Below are 20,276 nucleotides of genomic sequence, written 5' to 3'. Positions count from 1 at the left end.
GACTTACCAATTCTTGTGGTGGTAGTGCTGCTCTGTTCTGCAGGAGATGAAGTACTAAAAGCAGAAATTGGAATTTTCATCTGTATAGGACCTCGATTATTTGACGGACTATAGAGTCCTGATGGGCCTACTGTAGGTAAAGAAGTCCTGGTGGCTTGTACAATAGAGTGTGCTGTTGGAACAGCCTGTACAGCAAGTGTTGTTCCTAACGGTGCAGCACTGGCAGGAGAATTCCTTTGAATACTAGGACTGGGCACAGAAGGAACATTGTTTGGTTTCGTGGGGTTTGGCAAAGATGGCAAAGACACTGGATTTTTGGTAAGACCACTCACTGTAGGTGGGCTTTGTACAGAAATGAATTCAACGTTGCCTGATGGTTGATTGGTCACTAAAGTCCCTGGATGGCTCTGGAGGAGCTGAGGCTGGGAGGATACAGCAACAGGTACATGTAAAATCACTGGTAAAGACTGTAAAGAGATTGTAGGTTGGGGATTTCCACTAGGCACCTGAGTAGAAGCAACTACTGTAGCTGTGTTAGGTGCAGGAAGAACTGACGTGGCTGTCAGAGAACCTGAAGTCACTGGAGGCTGCAATTTAGGTTGACTACTGACAACCGTTGGAGGAGTGACAAGATTGGTTGAAGATACTATAAAAAAAAAGAGAGAAGTTTCAGTTTAAATAGCTATCTTTATCAGCTAAAATAATATAATACAAAGTTGATGTACTGCAATATATAGTCTCTGATATCTTTTAATCTGATTTAAATTCTTGAATTCTTAGATTATTTGCAGAATCATTTCTGCATCTACATTTGGTACATGATGAAAATAGCACGTTTTATCATTAAGATGGAGGACTGCTATTTCTGTATCAAGAGTCTCTGAAAATTAGCATACTTACTTCAGAGTAACTAGCGGGAAATACAACTATAAAACAGTTGAAAACTAGGCAAAATTGTAAAGACAATTTTGAAAGTACATTAAGAATGCCTTAGAACACTGGCAATATATAAACTCAAACAGAATATCTAGAAAGAGTATCATAAATTCATAATAGGTGAACTTAGTGATGGTATTTTATGATATGGATAAAGTGAAACCTGTACCTGTGGATCCAATTTTACTGAACTCCCTGGGAGAAGAACTAGTGAGGAGAGGCTACTACCTCTATTAACATTCTACTAACATTATGTGATATGGAAAATAACATAGGGAAGATGGGAGAAGAATTAAGGAGCTGACAACAAAGAGCAGAGTAAATCAAAATGTTGGTTGCTGGAGTTTTATAGTCTTTTTAGTTCAGCCATTTGTGTATCTTCTCATTTGAGCAGGTTTAATAAAAATCAATGACTAAGTCTCCTTCTTACTGATTTGTAAAGTCTTTCCAAAATCACAGGCACACATAAAGCATTACTGCTGCATACCAAATAAGGCTGGCTGGCTCAAGGATGAGTGCTCGGACGACTGGCTGAGCTGTAAGCTGAGCTCACAGCCCATTTGATGGAATACCACTTTTACTTGAAAGACTGACTTATAAACATACTATGGTTATTCACACTTGGGTATCTGGCAAATTTTTTCTTGAAAATAAACCAAATAAGGTAGAGACTTCAAAGAAAACAACCAACAGTATCGACTGGCAACAGTAAAATCTGAGTTTTAAAAAAAAACTTAGAACTCGGGAAAATACATCTACCTGCCACCCTGAGAGCATGGTTAGCTTCCCAAATCTTTAAAGGCTCTTCTGAGAATAACGATAACAAAGTAAATAAATACAATTAAAAAAAATTATTAATGAAATGTACCCGTGTTTGGAAGACTTAGAAAACTCGGCGAATATTTTCCAAGTGATCAATGAATGATATTAGTAAAAGACCCATCCAAGTACGAGAGAGAGAAACGAATTTAGTGAAAAATTTACAAACGTTTATTGGTGTGATTTCTGATTTCACTTTGCAACTAACCTTTAAGAAACCATTACTTGCTGTGTCAAAGAATAATACCCACATTCTCTCTAGGCCTTTTCCAACTACATATTTGTATGAGGCTGAATTTTCTTCACATAATTCAACTAAAACAACAAACTGCAACAGATTGAATACAGACACAGATATAAGAATCCAGGTGTGTTTGGCCATTTTAATGTTTTAAGTGAAGTATAAAAGAGACATAAAAATTTAATATAATAATACTCTTTTTGCTAATTTTTTAAATTTTGGTTAAGAGCTACTTTTCACTAAAACTTGCGACTTATGGTATGTAATTCTGTTGTTTAATTGCTAAATCATGCCCAACTCTTCTGTGACCAAATGGGCTGTAGCCCACCAGGCTCCTCTGTCCATGGGATTTCCCAGGCAAGAATACTGGACTGTATACTGATACAAAATATAGGTTTGCAATTATTTTTAAGTGAATTAATAAACATTAAAAGATTATATGTTTTAATTTCTACCATAGTAAATATCAATTATATACTCACATAAACAAAACTCTGTAGATTCTTAATAATTTTTAAGATTATACAGGGATGTCAACACCCAAAAATTTGAGAATCACTACAGCAGAAATCTGAATTTCTGTATTTTTATGCACATCCGTGATCCTACTTTTTAAACAAAATTTTGCTCTTAGCACTCAATTTTACATAACTGTGTTCAGTTTCTTAGTCCATTTCAAGCTCAAAAGTGTGTAAGAAAAGAGAAAAAAAGCCTTCAATTCCTAACAAAATGTATTTCAGTGTTAAGAATATTACCTGTATTCACAGGGGTTTGAAAAGATGGCGGTGCACTCTCACTTATATTTCTTTTGGACTCCAACATCTGTCTCACCGTGTTTGTATTTCTATGAAATAGATACACACACAATGGTCACTGGCCATGCCGTTCTAGGGGATATCTACTTATGCATACAGAAAGCAGTGGCTCATAGGAAGAAAGGGTAGCTAGACTTGGATATTAATTTAAAGCACTAAACTGGGAGTGAATGCAGTGAAGCAAAGCTGGTACGAAAACACTGGAATGTTGGGGTATAGGGCGTCAGGGGAAGAGTCTTCCTTTTATATTCTATGTTCTTAATACTTTAACCTGAAAACCAAATATGGGTCCGAATATCTGCAACACATTAGTTTTTATCAACTCTGACCAAAGAATTTCTCAAATACTTAAGTTAATACTATTTAGCACAAGTGGTTAAAGAAATCTGCAATGACAAAAGAAAGCCTTATAAAAAAACTAGCAAAATCAATATCCATAGGAGAACAATTAACAGCAAAGCAAAAAGAAGCAAATATACTTAATTCAGTATACCAAACACTTATCTCTACAAAAATATATAGCATCACATTCTAAGATCTTTCTGCACAATAAGGAAAATCAGAACCTTGTTCTCTTAATGAAAAACTTGATAAACAGCCTGTTTACAATTCTCACCTGTAGGGCACACTGTTATTGCTGATGACATCAACTACAGACTTTCCTGGTGATACAGGTGGGTTTGGTGGGTTCTGGGGAGAAAAATACCAAGGTAAAATAAAGCCCAATTCACAAGGAATCTTTCAGTCCTCTAAGTGCTTTGTTAATATGTTATCTGTTATTTCTATGTTGCTGCTAAGTCGCTTCAGTCGTGTCCGACTCTGTGCAACCCCAGAGATGGCAGCCCACCAGGCTCTCCCATCCCTGGGATTCTCCAGGCAAGAACACTGGAGTGGGTTGCCATTTCCTTCTCCAATGCATGAAAGTGGAAAGTGAAAGTGAAGTTGCTCAGTGGTGTCCGACTCCTAGCGACCCCATGGACTGCAGTCTACCAGGCCCCTCCATCCATGGGATTTTCCAGGCAAGAGTACTGAAGTTGGTTGCCAGTGCCTTCTCCCAGCTTATTATCTAAGAATGGTTATAAATACTGTTACCTCATAAGACCCCTTTAGAAATGGCAGAATTGACTGCTTTACTGTGGAAATAGGGCATTTGATGACCAAAACGTGTAAATTAATCATCACTATCCTACGAAACAAGACTTAGAAACTTATGTTTCTTGCCACTTACTTACAAATCTGTTGCAAATTTTAAGTCTTTTTGTAGGTGTAAAATAAAAGGATTAGGGAATTAATGGTATTAGATCAGGAGTCTGTGAACTTTATGAAGGGCCAGATTGTAAATATTTTAGGCTTTGCAGCTACTCAGCTCTGCCACTGTAGCACAGAAATTAGCCATAGATGATATGTAAGTGAATAATCATGGTTGTGTTTGAACAAAATTTTATGTATGGACACTGAAATATGAATTTCAAGTTATTTTTATAGTACAGGAGAAAATCTTTCTAAGAAAAAAAAAAACCTTGGCATTGGCACATATTAAAGTGCTGACACAAATTAGTCTATTGTCACAACTACTTATTGTATGAAAAGTGAATAATTCCTAGACCTCAGTTTTTTATGAGTAAATAAATAATGTAAAAATAGTTTATATGCTAAAAGTGTTCAGTAAGCATTAACAATATGAATCTAAAGAATAACTAGATACTCATTTAATAAACATCTAGTAAATGCCTACTAAATACCTAGCAGAGGAAGCACCAGATTACAAGCAGAAACTCAAGAAACAAGGAAAATATTTGTTTATCCTCAGAAGTAACTGATTACCAATTAAGTGGTATCCTAGGTCACAAAATTATTTTTATAATTTTTGTTTAAAAAAAACTACTTGTCACTATGTGACATAATTTCATAAAAAGATGCCCCAATTATAACTTCAGTACAAACTAAGCCTTTTTCCATCCTCCAAAACAGGGACTATAGAAATACAGTTGTAACATTTATATGCTAATTATCATTATTTGGGCCTCCATTATAATTCTTTCATGTATTTCTTAAACTGAGAAAAATAAGTCTACTCAAGTCTTAATTAAATATAATACATATTAAACAAAAGGTGATAAACAGAATTATATCAAGCAGATGCCACTAATCACTCTTCTCAACAACAAATATATTTTGCTACTTTTTATAGGATAAAAGAATGATTTTATCTGTGTAGAGGAGGAAAAAAAAATAAAGAATTAAGATAAACTGCTCTGACAGAAACATTTGAAATATCTAGAAAAGAAAATGAAAGTAACATTGTAGCCTCATTGGGAAAAGTTTTAAAAAATTTTTAGGGGAAAGAAGTGCATCTTCTAATAAGTCTTTGAGTAATCAATACACTCAAAACACTTAAAATGAAGGTAAACATTTCAGAGGGAAAAAATATAAAAGGAGGAGTATAAGCATAATAAATAGGTATAAATAAGTAAAGTATGGCTTAGTGTCACTGGATGGAGGACCTTAAACACTACAGTGTGGTGACATCAGCAAGATGGCAGAACTGAAAATCCTATAGAATCCTTCCCTTATGAAAACAATGACTTAACAACTTAAGGATCAAATTTCACTTGTAAGAAGTCAAGAAACCTGTTGAGAGATTAGAGCACCCTAAATGAGAGTAAGCCCCAAAGAGATAAATAGTACAAAGTCTGTTGCACTTAACCATCATATCCCACCTCCTTCCTTACACAGTGTGGTAAAATAGAAAAGAAAAAGGAAAAAAAAAAAAAATCCCCCAAAGTGTCCTCTTTTTCAGGAAAGAAACACTGGAATTTGCATGCAACACTGACTTTCGGGGGACACTGATCAAGGTACTGGCTTCAGTCTCACCCAACTTGGAAGCAGCAGCACACATTGGGTGTCTTGGGGGGTAGATGAGAAGAAAGGCAAACCCCTTGGCTTGGTACTAAACCAGAAAACTGGCAGTAATACAGAGAGACAGCAGGGGTAACTCCAGTATAATGGTTTGCTAAAGCAGCAGCAATTTGAAAGACAGATACCAGGTCGGGGATGGGACGTTCCCAAATAGAACCAGACAAAACTCTGCAGATTGGAGATACATGCACATACGCCAAGAAAATGCCATCTCTGAAAAAAGGTTTGAAAGGAGATCAGAGTTATCTAACTTGACCAACTAGTAAAGGTCTTCATCTGTACAAAGATATTCCAAAAAGATGGGAAGTGTACTTTTTCAAATGCCTAATTTCAGCAAAAGAGAAACATACCAAAAAAAAAAAAAAAAAACAGAGAAATATGGATCAATCTATGAAATTAATCTCTAGAAACTAACCTTAAAGAAACAGATCTAGGAACTACCCAACAAAGAATTCAAAATGACTATCATTAAGATGCTCAATGAGACAGAAAGAACACAGAAAGAAAACTAAATGAAATTAGGAAAACAAAGCAAGAAGAAAATGAAACTTCAGAATAGAACCAACAGAAATTCTGGAGCTGAAGCCTACAACAACTGAATTTAAACATTTACTAGAAGGGATAAAAACCAGACTGTATCAAGCAGAAGAAAGAATCAGCAAACCTGAAGATAAATCATTTGAAATTATTGAGTTAAGAGAATCAAACAGAAAAAGTGAATAAAAAAAGTAAAGACAGACTAAGAGATTTATTAGACACCATCAAGTGGGCCAATATACAAATATGGGAAAACAAGAATGGAAAGAAAGAAAGTAGGCAGAAAGCCTACTTAAGTAAAGGCCAAAATCTTCCCAAACTTAAGAAAGAAAACTGACAAATTCAAGAAGGTGAAAGACTTCCAACTCAAAGAGACCTACACTAAGAAACATTATAGTCAAGTTGTGAAAAGTCACAAAGAATGTAAAAGTGGCAAGAGAAAAGGGACCCATCACATGTAAGGCTGCTCCCTTAAGATTATCAGTGCTTTTATCTCAGAAGAAACCTAGCAGGCCACAAGGGAGTGGAATGATATATTCAAGTGCTAAAAGAAAAATACTGCCAAGCAAGAATATCATAACCAGCAACACTATCATTGCAAAAATGAAGGCAAAATTAAGATTTTCATAGTAAATACAAAGCTGAGTGCATTTCTCACCACTAAATCCACCATACAAATGTTAACCAGAGTCCTTCAAGTAGAAATGAAAGGACACTAGAGAGCAACCTGAAAGCAAAGAAAAATATAAAACTCTCTGGTAAAAGTAAATACAAAAATAAATACAGAATACTGCATTACTAGAAAGTGGAAACAGAAATCCCACCTAATTCTAGTACAGAATTTAAGTATAAAATATAATTGTAAATCTATGTTAACGTACACACAATACAAAAAGATATAATGTATGATATCAATGAAGTGGTGGGAGGGAAAAAGTGACCTGAATTTACTTCCAGTTTAAAACAGTTGTAAACTTAGAGACGTGCAAATCAAAACTACAATGAGGTATCATCTCACACCAGTTAGAATGGCCCATCATGAAAACATGTATAGTATTATTAAAATGTCCATCCTACCCAAAGTGGTCAAAAGTTTCAATGCAATCTCAATCAAAATTCCTGTCATTTTTTGCAGAAATAGCAAAAGGCATCCTAAAATTCAAACGAAATCTCAAGAAATTCTGAATTACCAAAACAATCTTAGAAAAGAACAAAGTTGAAAGCTTATACTTCTAATTTTAAAACATGTTACAAAGCTACAGTAATCCAAACAGTATGGTGCTGGAATGCAGACAGACACATAGAAATGTCAAACAGAATACTGACCCCAGAAATAAACTCTTAATGTATACACTCAAATGATGTTCTACAAGGGTGTAAAGGCTACACAATGGGTGAAGAACACTCTTTTGACAAACTGTGTGAAACTGGATACACAAATGCAAAAGAATGAAGTCAGACCATTAAATCATATATAAGATTTAATCCAAATGGATTAAAGACAAAACCTAAAACTATGAAATTCTTAAGAGAAAACACAGAGGATTTGGCAATGATTTCTTGGATCAAAGCAAAGGTAACAAAAGCATTAACAAGACAAAGAAGATTACATCAAACTTAAAATCTTCTGCACATGAAAGGAAACAATCAACAGAGTGAAAAGGACACCTACATGATGGCAGAGAATAACTATAAATCATGTAACTGGTAAGGTGTTAATATCCAGAACATAAAAAGAACTCCTACATCTTAACAATTAAAAGATAAGTAACCAGATTTATGGATGGCCAAAGGACCTGAATAAACATTTCTCCAAATAAAATATGCAAAATGATCAATAAGCATGTGAAAAGATGCTCAACATCACTAAGCAGAGAAATGCAAATCAAAACCACAATGAGATAAGGCCTCACTTCCATTAGGGTGGACACTATCACAAAAGAGGAAAAAACAAAATTGTTGCCAAAAATATACAGAAATTGGAACCCTTGTGCCATGCTGATGGGAATGTAAATGATGTGACTGTTCAGTTCCTCAGTGTTACTTGTTCAGTCGTGCCCAACTCTGCAAGCCATGGACTGCAGTCCACCAGGCTCCTCTGTCCATGGGATTTTCTGGCAAGAATACTGGAGTGGTTTGCTATTTCCTTCTCCAGGGGATCTTCCAGACCCAGGGATGGAAGTGGGGTTTCCAGCACTGAGGCAGATTCTTTACCGACTGAGCTACCTGGAAAGCCCTAAATGTGACTTTAGCAGTGATGTGACTGCAAAAGAAAACTATATGGAGGTTCCTCAAAAAATAACAGAATTACCAAATAACCCAGCAATTTCACTTCTGGGTAGAAATATCCAAAACTTTGACCTCAAAGAGGTATCTGCACACCAATGTCATTGCAGCATTATTCATAAGAGCCAGAAGTTGAAACCAGCCCAAATATCCATCAATAAATAAATGGATAAAGAAAATGTGGTATATACATACAATGCAGTATTAGCCTTAAAAAAGGAAATCCTGTCATATGCAACAACCCAGATGAACCTTGAGAACACAATGCTTTGTGAAATAAGATAAACAAAACAAATACTGTATGACTGCACTTATGAGATATCCAGAGAAGTCAAAACCATGGAAACAAAGTAGAATGATCATTTCCAGGGGCTAAAGGGGAGAGGAAATGGTAGTTGTTCTATGGAGGTCTTAGTTTTGCAAGATGAAAAATTCCTAGAGATATGTTACACAATAATGTGAATATAGTTAACACTACTGAATTGTAGAATTTAAAATGGTAAATTTTATGTTAAGTTTTTATCACAATTAAAATAAAAAGAATTATTTTTAATAAAAAATTGAAATGCAGAATTTAGATTAAATCTAAAATTTGAGAATCAACTATAAGTCACTGATTTCCATAAAGGAGAGAAATATCTTGATATTTCTTTTATAGTAAAAAAAAGATAGAAAGGATGAAAGTTAAAGATATCAGTCATAAAGCCCTAAAATAGATTAAACATGAATATGGTCTTAATAGCAAACTGCTTATGAGGATTTTCTTTTCTTTCAGAAATTAATAGAAAATGTTTTAAGCCAAATCTGAATAATGGGGTTTGTTATTAATTATGTTATTTGTTATTAATTATGTTATTAATATCAGAGGACCAAGGAGCAAATCTAAACAGAAGAAAAGAATCTGAAGTGGTATTGCTTGTTTAGTTATTTTGGTAAGGGGGATAATTCTCAATATTATTTTATGTGTCTTGTTTTTAAAGACTAGAAAGACATATGTAAAATTATAGTGGAAATTAAAACATGGAAGAACAAAATCTTTTGACATTTCTCTAGAAATTTCTCTCATAAGAAGAAAACAATAACAAGAATGAGTTAGAAAGATGTCTAAGTTTTGAAATTTAAAACTGGCCTTACAAACTAAAAGAAGTAACACAATTTGAAAGACTGAACACTACCTTAACATTTTCTTCAAGTGCCACACACACTAATTGTTCAAATTAATCTTTTCTGATTTTTAGGAATTACACAGTATTTGTCCTTCTTTCCATACTTATTGTAGCTCTTCAAGACAAACTTTTCAGGGATCGTAATATTTTCATCTGTATATCTTAAGGTCTCTGCCTATCTCCTTTAACTAAACAAGTAAGACCTGGAAAACAGTTCTGATAACAAATGAGATATGCACAAACACTGGAAAAGTACAAGGTGGGCAGCACTACTTAGTTCAGACACAGGATGAAAAGAAAAAAATGGAAAATCATATTGTAAAAAACAATGGAAAAATTTCAAACCCCTATGTTTGGTTCAGGCATAGCAAATAAAGGTTTATACCAATTTTCTAATAGAAGAAATAGTTTTTATAGTGTGACCAAAAAAAAAGAAAAACTTTTTTTAAAAGCTGAGAAACTAGAATTTAAAATCAGAAATGTAATTACATCAGTGAAGAAGACCATAATAAAAAAATCTCTGGGTGTGGCCAAATGAGGATTTGATGATTAGCCTGTGTAAACAAACTGTCAGTTGCTCAAGAAAAGATAAATCAGAGCTTAAAAATTTAAGTTCAAAGAATATAAAGATGCAGAACAGATTTGTAGCTGCCAGAAAACAGGAGGTAAGGGTAGAGTAAAGGCAAGGTTGAAATTGTAAAAGAGAAGCAGGAGGGTATCCCTGTGTGGTGTGTATCTTGAACTGTGGTGGCAGGTTACATAAATCTATACATGAGATCAAATTGCAGACAAACACACAGATAAACATAATTAATTTATGTAAAACCTGAAGGAAACTGATAAAGTCTACAAAACTATCTGATAGAACTGTACTAATCTCTTGGTTTTGACAATGTACTACGGGTATAGGTTTCACCAATGAGTGAGGCTGAGTGAAGGGTTCATAGGAGCCTGTGTGTTATTGTTTCAATTTCTTGTGTATCTATCATTTCAAAATGAGTTGCTTTAAAAAGTCAAGTAAACAAGATATGAAAATGATTCAAGACAGAAATATCTATAGGAATAATGACTACTACTGAAAAAAACTACTATTGGAAATTACTATGTACTAGGCAATAAAGTACGATTCATGGGGTCTCAAAGAGTCGGACATGACTGAGCGACTGACTGAACTTAACTGAGGCAATAAAGTTATCAAGACTCAAAGAAATGTAACTTGCTCAAATGAAAAAAAGAGGAAAAGAAATTCAACTAAAAACAATACTGCAATGTACAATGCTATACTAAAAATCCGTATTACAGAATAACTAAGGAAACAACAGAAAGCAAAGCCTAACTGCAGACCACAGTTTGTGCTATGCTATGACACCTGTACTAAACTACATGGAGGAAGAAAGGAAGAGGAGAACTGGGCTACTTGAGGCCATGTAATACTGAACTGTTTTGCAGGACATAATAGACTAAACCACTACACTGGCAAATACAGGCATACCTTGCTTTAGGGCACCTCACAGACACTGCATTTTTAAAAAACTGAAGGTTTGTAGCAACATGCGTCAAGCTTGGTACAATTTTTCCAATAGCATTTCCTCACTTCTTGTCTCTGTGTTACATTTTGGTAATTCTTGTAATATTTCAAACTTCTTCATTATTATTATACTGCTATTTGTTGTTGTTTTAGTCACTAAGTTGTGTCTGACTATCTGTGATCCCATGGTCTGTAGCTTACCAGGCTCCTCTGTCTATGTGGTATCCCAGGCAAGAATACTGCAGTGGATTGCCATTTTCTTCTTGACCCAGGGCTCAAACCTGTTATCTTCTGCATTGGCAGGTAGATTCTTTACCATGTAGCCACTAGGGAGACCCTATTATAGTCTACAGTGATCTGTGACCAATGATCTCTGATGTTATTGCGATTATTTTATATTTTGCATTTTTTAATTAAGGTATGTACATTAAAACGTATCTAAACGATTTTTCAGACCACTGCTCACTTAATAAGACTACAGAATTAACGTAACATTTATGTATTTTTTTCTTTAATGAAAAAAACTTTTTTTTTTTTTTTTTTACAAATTTGTGGCTTGCTTTATCACAATAATTGCTTTACTACAGTGGTCTGGAACTGAACCCACAGTATCTCCAAGGTATGCCTGAGAGAAACATGGTAAGGCAAATCCCCAAAGCTTAATTTTAAAGATGGATAGAAAATACAATTTCAAGAATGCCTTACATATACATATTACATGTACTGATGTTCATATGAAAACAATGAGGATTAGAAAGGGTTAATGACTAGTTCTAGAGCAGAAGTTCCAGAAACAACATGCAGGAAGTACATAGTATAAAAAAAAATTTCAGACTTCTTTCCTCCTAGGTCAGCACCTCCTAAGATTACCACTTAAAGCTAAATATCAACTATCCAAGAATAGAAATTCTTACTTCTTGTCTTTTCTTAAGATCTTCTTTGGCTGCTCCAAAGCGTTTGGTTAACCTGGCTATCTTGGCCTAAAAAAAGCAAAAATGAGACAGAAATCAAATGGCATTATAATATTAAAAAGGAACCTGTGCATACATAACAAGAAATCTATGGGTAATAGGATCCTCAGAAGACAGTCAACAGCTAAGGAAATAAGACAAGTTGTTATATAATTCTTGACTTCAAAACCCAAAGTAAACACTCTTAAGTTTTAGAAGACTGGCTTTTTTCCTCCTTGCTCACAAACCAGCGTATTTCTGAATATATGTGCTTGCATTTCTTATTATTTAACATAGTTGGAACCACACTTAATTTTCTCACTGAGAATTCTATATTAATAGTAAACATATCTATAAGTCACAGAAGATCCCTAACCAATAGTACATATGAGTCTGGAATTCTCTAGGCCAGAACACTGGAGTGGGTAGACTTTCCCTTCTCTAGGGGATCTTCCCAACCCAGAAATCAAACCCAGATCTCCTGCATTGCAGGTGGATTCTTGACCAGCTGAGCCACAAGGGAAGCTACATCTACAGTAATCAAATACTTCTTTTCAACAATTAACCTACTGGCAGATAAATAGCAGCAAGATCTTTTTTGACCCATCTCCTAGAGTAATGAAAAATAAGTAAATAAACAAATGGGACTAATTAAAAGATTTTGCACAGCAAAGGAAACCATAAATAAGATGAAAAGACAACCCTCAGAATGGGAAAAAATATTTGCAAACGAAGCAACTGACAAAGGATTAATCTCCAAAATATAAAAACAGCTTATCCAGCTCAATATCAAAACAAAAAAAAATACCAATCAAAAAATGGGTAGAAGACCTAAATAGACATTTCTCAAAAACGACATACAGATGGACAAAATACACATGAAAAGATGTTCAACATCACCAATTATTAGAGAAATACAAATCAAAACTACAATGAGATATCACCTCACATTGCTCAAAATGGTCATCAAAAAAAATCTACAGATAACAAATGCTGGAGAAGGTGTGGAGAAAAGGAAATCCCTTACACTCTTTGTGTGAATGTAAATTGATACAGCCACTGTGGAGAATGGTATGTATGTGTGTGTAAGTCGCTCAGTCGTGTCCAACTCTTTGTGACCACATGGACTGTATACAGTCCATGGAATTCTCCAGGCCAGAATACTGGAGTGTGTAGCTTTTCCCTCCTCCAGGGGATCTTCCTAAACTAACCCAGGGATGGAACCCAGGTCTCCCTCATTGCAGGCAGATTTCTTTACCACCAGAGCCCCAAGGGAAGCCTGGAGAACAGTATGGAAGCTCCTTAAAAATAAACTACCATATGACCCAGCAATCCCACTACTGGGCATATACTCAGAGAAAGCCATAATTCAAAAAGACACATTCACCCCAATGTTCAATGCAGCACTATTTACAATAGTCAGGACTTGGAAGCAACCTAAATGTCCATTGAGAGAGAAATGGATAAAGAAGATCTGGTACATATATACAACAGAGTATTACTCAGCCATAAAAATGAATGATATAATGCCATTTGAAGCAACATGGATGGACCTAGAGATTTTCATACTGAGTAAAGTCAGACGGAGGAGGAGAAATATTGTATGACATCTCTTACAAGCAGAGTCCAAAAAGAAATAATACAAATCAACATTTACAAAACAGAAACTGACTTACAGACTTAGAGAAAGAACTTATGATTGTCAGAGGGAAGGGATACAGGAAAGGCTTAGTCAGGGAGTTTGGGACAGACATGTACATACTGCTATTATTTAAAATGGATAACCAACAAGGTTCTACTGTATAGCACAAGGAACTCTGCTCAATGTTATGTGACATCCTGGATGCGAGAAGTGTTTGGGACAGAATGACAGATGTATATGTATACCTGAGTCCCTCAGCTGTCCATCTGAAACTATCACAACACTATTAATCAGTTATACTCTAACATAAATAAAAAGTATTAAAAAAAGAAAAGAAATGCCTGAGATGGAAAAGGTTGGGAAAAAAGACACATGGCAGAAGGGGGCTTTAAGAGCTCTCACCCATCTCAGGAAATTGAGAAGACTATCTGAATGTTCAGGACAGAATGCAAGCTCACAAGTGGCCTGAAAAGGCCCTAAGCTGCCACCTCAGACTAGCTTTCAGAATTTATGCAAGCAGGAAGAGAAGAATAAGGCAAGTGTGATAAAACAGGTTGTAAATGGTCTAGCCTAAGTGTTGAAAGAGTACCCCAATGCAGTTAATCTGCAAAGATTTGGGAGAGTAATCATTTTACTTTTTTAGGCTCCAGGCATTTAAATGAAAGTTGCTCAGTTATGTTTGACTCTGCTACCCCATGGACTGTAGCCTGCCAGGCTCCTCTGTCCATGGAATTCTCCAGGCCAGAATACTGGAGTGAGCTGTTCCCTTCTTCAGGGGATCTTCCCAATCCAGGGATTGAACCCAGGTCTCCTGCATTGCAAGTGGATTCCTTACTGTCTGAGCATTTACGTTAACTGTCAAAATATCAGCTGACCACTAAGCTAATAAAACATAGACTTCAGTGACCATACACAATAACGAATATATCACTTTCCAAAAATTGTTTAGAAAACCCACTAATCAAGCAAACAACAACAAGCAGCAATAGCAAATCCTGGATAGAAGGGGAAAATCTGATTTTCTGAATTGTCACATTGCAATATTCAAAATATCCATTTAAACAGTAACAATGAACAAATTAGGGCATATACAAAAAAGTAAGAAAGTATGGTTTATTCACAGAAAGAAAAAAAATTAACAGAAATATAGCTCAGGCATAAGACTTACTAGACAAAGACTTTAAATAAATGGTTTTAAATCTATTCAAAGAGCTAAAGGATACCATTGAGAAAAAACTTGAAAAAAAAAAAAGGAAAAAAATGTCTCACCAATAGAGAGAATATGAGTAAAGAGAGAGATATTATATATTTTTAAAAAAGTATAAATTCTGTAGCTAAAAGTACGATAACTGAAATTAAGAAATTCACCAGAGAGATGGGAAGACAAGACTGTGAAAGAAAAGTTCTGTATACTTTTTTGCACAATAGGTATTAATTCAAGAGGTTAAGTTTAATCCCCAGAGTGATCACTAAGGAAAAAGTAAAAACTTTATAGAAAGAGAAAAATAAAGAGAGTTTAAATGGTTCACTAGAAAAAAATCACAAAAGAAGGCAATAATGTAGGAATTAAGCAACAAAAAAGGTGAAAGACAAGTAAAATGGTAGGACTAAGTCTTTCTTTATCAATAATTTAAATGTAAAGAGATGAAAAACTCTTCAGTTAAAAGGCAGAGACTGGCAAAGTGGATAATAAATCATGACCCAACTCTATGTTGCCTACAAGACTTCATCAAAATGTAAAATTTCTGTGCATTAAAAGACATTATCAAGAGAGGAAAGTGAAAAGAAAACTTACAGAGTGGGTGAAATAGTCATAAATCATGTACTTTAAAGTGTTCAATATCCAAAATATGTAAAGAACTCTTACAGCTCAACAATAAAAAGGCAAAAACAAAAAATCCAGGAATAAAAATAACTTAAATTTTCTCTAAAGTAGATACACAAATGTTTAAACAACACATGAAAAGATGCTGAACATAAGTAGCCACTAGGAAAACAAACCAAAATCACAATAAAATACCACTTCATATCCATTAGGATGTCATAATTATTTTTAAAAAACACAGACAGTAACAAGTGTTAACAAGGAAATGGGAGAAATGGAACCCTCAACATTGCTGGTGGGAATATAAAACAGGAAACAACTGACTGTTCTACAATCAATTAAAAGAATTACCATATGACCCACAATTCCATGCCCAAAAGATTTGAAAACAAGTATTCAAACAAATACTTGTATACAAATGTTCACAGCAGCATTATTTTCGATATTCAAAAGGTAGAAAAAACTCAAATGCTCATCAAATGTTCATCAACTGAAGAATACATAAATAAAATATGTGTATGTGTGTGTATGTATACACAAGTTAACATCTTGAATTAATTCCTATTTATTTTCAACAGTATAGAAAGATAAATATTACTTAGCAATAAAAAGGAATATAGTAGTGATACATGCTACAACATGTATGAATCTTAAAAACATTATGCTGTGAAAAAACAGGCCAGACACAAAAAGTCACATATTGTATAACTCTGTTCATATGAAATATGCAGTATAGGTAACTCAGTAGAGACAGAGAGCAAATTAGTGGTTCCCAAGAGCTAGAGGGAGAAGGAAATGAGAAGGGACTATTTAATGGATACAAGGTTTTCTTCTGGATTGATAAAAATGTTCTGGAACTAGATAAAGATGATGATCATACAACAGTGTGAAGGTACCAAATGACACTGAACTGTAAACTTTGAAAGTAATTGCTATCCAAATTTTACTTCCATAAATATCTAAATATCAGAACAACAAAGAAAGAGATGGGAACTAAATTGGGCTGAGTAAAATGTAAATAAATGGCATGGTAAGGACAGATCATAAATGAATGGAAGCTACAATATGAAATCAAATGGCTGAAATAAAAATACTGTGAGCATTAACACTCTGCAGTGGGCTCTCCTGGTGGCTCAGTGGTAAAGAATCCGCCTGACAATACAAGAGGTACAGGTTTGATCCCTGGTCTGGAAAGATACCACATATCGTGGAACAGCTAAGCCCGTTCACAACAACTACTGAGCCTGTGCTTGAGAGCCTGGGAACCACAACTACTTAGTCCATGTGCTGAAATTACTAAAGCCCGCACACCCTGGAGTCCATGTGCAGTAACAAGAGAAGCCACCACAACTACAGAGTAGCCTCCACTCGCCTCAACTAAAGAAAACCCCACACAGCAATGAAGACCCAACACAGCCAACAAATAAATAAAATTATTATTTTTTTAAATCTTAAAAAAAAAAGTACTCTGTAGGACAGTGAAGCAACTGGTGGGATTAGGAAAAGTGGATCAAAAACTAGGAGATCTAAATTACAAATCAGAAAATGAACACAGGTTTAAACTGGTACACAACTGAGGAAACTGAACTACATAGAAGAGAATTAACATGCAGCATTTTAGAAAGATGAATACAATGCTTGAGAAGGACCAGTAAAGATGTAAAAAGCAGTACCAAAGTGGTCGTGTAAAAGGCTGCTATTATAATCAAGGAACTGGGTAATGATGGCCTTGTAGAAAGTTAAAAGATGTAAAAGACAGACTTTTATATAAGAAATTTAAAAGTTTTAATCTGGCAACTCTCTGTGTATATGTGAAGTGATACAGAGGAATTAGTTTACAAGAACTAAAAAATTGTGAATAAAAGGAACAATGGGAAGACATTTCTTGCAGATTTTTCTGAGAATTTAAGAATTTTGAGTAAGGGGAACAATGTGCAACTCCGCAACATGACTTATTTGTGGAGAAGATGATTGATTTGATGTTGGAAAGATTAAGATTCTAAGGCTACAAAGAAATATCCAAGTGCAAAGGTTTATTAGAAGTTAGAGACAGACTTGTATCTTAAAAATATGAGTTAAAATCTCAGGTTCTAAAAGCACAAAATCATAGATGCAGCCATGGGACTGATAACAAACCATGAATGAAATTATTCTCTTAAATCTTCCAACCTTTTCAGTTCTAATTCAACATTCTAAATAGTACTAGTAAAATAAAATGTAATAATTAGACAACACTATCACTAACTATATAAGGACCCACTAAAGGTAAGAAACAGGAATACTGTTGTCCTAAATGATGCATTATAAAATAACTACAATGACCTTATTATTAATAAAGTCTCACTTTAAATAAAATTTTCAATATGAAATTAAAAAACTAAACTTGTTGGCTGAGATATATAATTCCTAAAATCTAGTCACAGTTGCTTGCAATTTGCTTTCAACTGCGCAACTTTATTGTCATGAACCACTTCTCCCTTATTTGTAAGTAAGGCTCTATAAGTGGTTTTCAAGTCAGCATCTGAGACAATGCTCATTTTTCAGACAACCTACCAAATAGAAACCACACATTCCCTTCTGACAGAAAGAATGCATTGATGAAATTCCCCAGTTTCTTAATCTCGGAATGAAATTATTTACTAACACATGCTACCATGTGCCCATTTCAACTAATCAGAAGCTCAAGTACTATGTGTTAATATACAGATATATTCAATAAAAAATTAAAAGTAGCAATTATTCATAAACACAGATCAACAAACTAATGTCTTTAAAAATACAATTCATTGGAGGAAATAGATTAATATAAAAAGAATCACAGCAAACATTATTTAGTACTTAACAGCATTTTAGATGATGCCAGCCTTTCTTCACTGACTGAAGAAATACTGAAGATGCACCACTAAGATTATTTCTGAGGCTTGGCATGGGTTGATACATATCTCAAAAGTATGTTGAAGTCTGAACCCCAAGTATTAGAACACAAACTTATCTGGAAATAGGTAATTGTAGAGGTAATTACAGTTGACCCTTGAACAACATGGAGTTGAACCGCATGGGTCCAATTATACATGGAAATTTTTTTTCAATAAATATACTATTCATATTTTCATTTTACAGATCTTTAAATTGAGTGAGAGTCTGTGTTCAATTAGAGATCACCATAACTGAAATCAAAGGAACTAGGGTTTGAGTTCTGATTCTATCCGAACTGTTCACTGCTGTGGGTGAGTCATTTACGAATTTCTTCTTTTTCTGAGGCAGGTACCAGTACACAGATTTTCAACTGCAGGCAGTGGGGACAGCACCTCTAACCCTTATACTGTCCAAAAGTCAACTATAGTTAAGATGAGGTCCTACTAGAATAGTGTGGGTCCTAATCCAGAGTGACTGGTATCCCTAGAAAAGGGGGGAATTTGGAAGCAGACACACATACAGACACAGCACTATGTGAAGATGGAGCCAGAAATCACAATGATACTTCCACAAGACAAGAAATGCCCAAGACTGTCAGTAAACCGTAGGAAGCTAGAGGAGACAAACGGAACAATTCTTTCTTACAGCCTGATGGCAGCTTGACCTTGGGCTTTTAGCCTCCAAAACTATGAGACACTACATTTCTGTTTTGGAAGTCACCCAGTTGATGGTATTTTTTTTAATGGCAGCCTGAGCAAACTAATAGCAATTCCTTTTATTCCTAATACTTAGAAGTTAAATATACTTTATTGTCAACTTGGAAAACATATACTAGAAAGTAAGTTATGAGAATGATGACACATGGGTATGCAATTTACTGTACAAACCTGTAGTTCAGCAAGAACTGTTTTATGCCTCTTGTTACACTCAATCTTTTCCACTCGTGTTTTCAATTCTGCCAATGTCTTATCAAATACAGCACACTGCAGTGCACACAATTTTTCTTCCAGTAACCACTGTACAACCTAAAAATATATATTTCTTTGTTACAAAAATGGAATTTCAAGCAAGCAGCAAACAGTAAATATTCTGAAGTACTCAGAAGACAGTACTAATACATTAGCTAGTTTGTTTAAAAAATACTGGCATCCATAACACAATGATATCTGTCGAAATCCTCTACTTCTGCCTACATATAATATCTACTGTAACAGAATAAAATGTACTAAAAATAGAAAATTTCCAGAGGGTGAAATTTTTAAAACATTTTGAAATTGAAGTTTTAATATTTTCCTCCCATACCCTCTATTGTGATTTGAGGAAACAAGGTGAAGGACCAGATTTTAATATTTTCTAATCTGTTACAGATGATATTTTTAGCAGACACTAAGAATCTCACTGCTCTATGAAATTTACTCACAGTTTTTATATTTATCTCATTATGGACCCATAAAGAGGACACATGGTGTGTATCCATGGACCACACTTGAATAACACTTTCCTAGAGGAGTAAACCCTCAGTATACACAGATGTTTTCAAAATCCTTTCACATAGCTATCTTCATATTTCTAATAGCTCTAAAAGAAAGACTAAACTGGCATTATTATCACCATATGATAAAAAGATCCAAGAGAAAAAAAGCTACTTTTTTACTGTCTCTGTTCCTTTCTCTAATGGGGATATTTACACTTTGAG

The 20,276-nt window shown here is 34.6% G+C and overlaps 1 protein-coding gene across 12 annotated transcripts in view; it reads right to left on the bottom strand.

Moving 5' to 3' along the window:
- The window catches only part of LOC102404182 (activating transcription factor 7 interacting protein), a 115,588-nt gene that overhangs the window by 29,719 nt on the left and 65,593 nt on the right, over positions 1-20,276 (bottom strand). For 11 of the 12 annotated variants that reach the window (XM_006055144.4, XM_006055142.4, XM_006055145.4 and 8 more), the window contains 5 exons: positions 19,468-19,605; positions 12,162-12,227; positions 3,428-3,501; positions 2,752-2,840; positions 8-646 (listed from right to left, as the gene is read on the bottom strand). In XM_006055144.4, the coding sequence (XP_006055206.2) occupies positions 8-646; positions 2,752-2,840; positions 3,428-3,501; positions 12,162-12,227; positions 19,468-19,605 (1,006 nt within the window). The remainder of the gene's footprint in view (positions 1-7; positions 647-2,751; positions 2,841-3,427; positions 3,502-12,161; positions 12,228-19,467; positions 19,606-20,276) is intronic. The other variant, XM_044941187.2, reaches the window with a different exon arrangement.

Source organism: Bubalus bubalis, chromosome 4 (genome assembly GCF_019923935.1).
Source record: "Bubalus bubalis isolate 160015118507 breed Murrah chromosome 4, NDDB_SH_1, whole genome shotgun sequence".
NCBI lineage: Eukaryota > Metazoa > Chordata > Mammalia > Artiodactyla > Bovidae > Bubalus > Bubalus bubalis.
The sequence above is the reverse complement of the archived record's forward strand: the minus strand, read 5'-3'. Positions and strand labels throughout refer to the sequence as shown.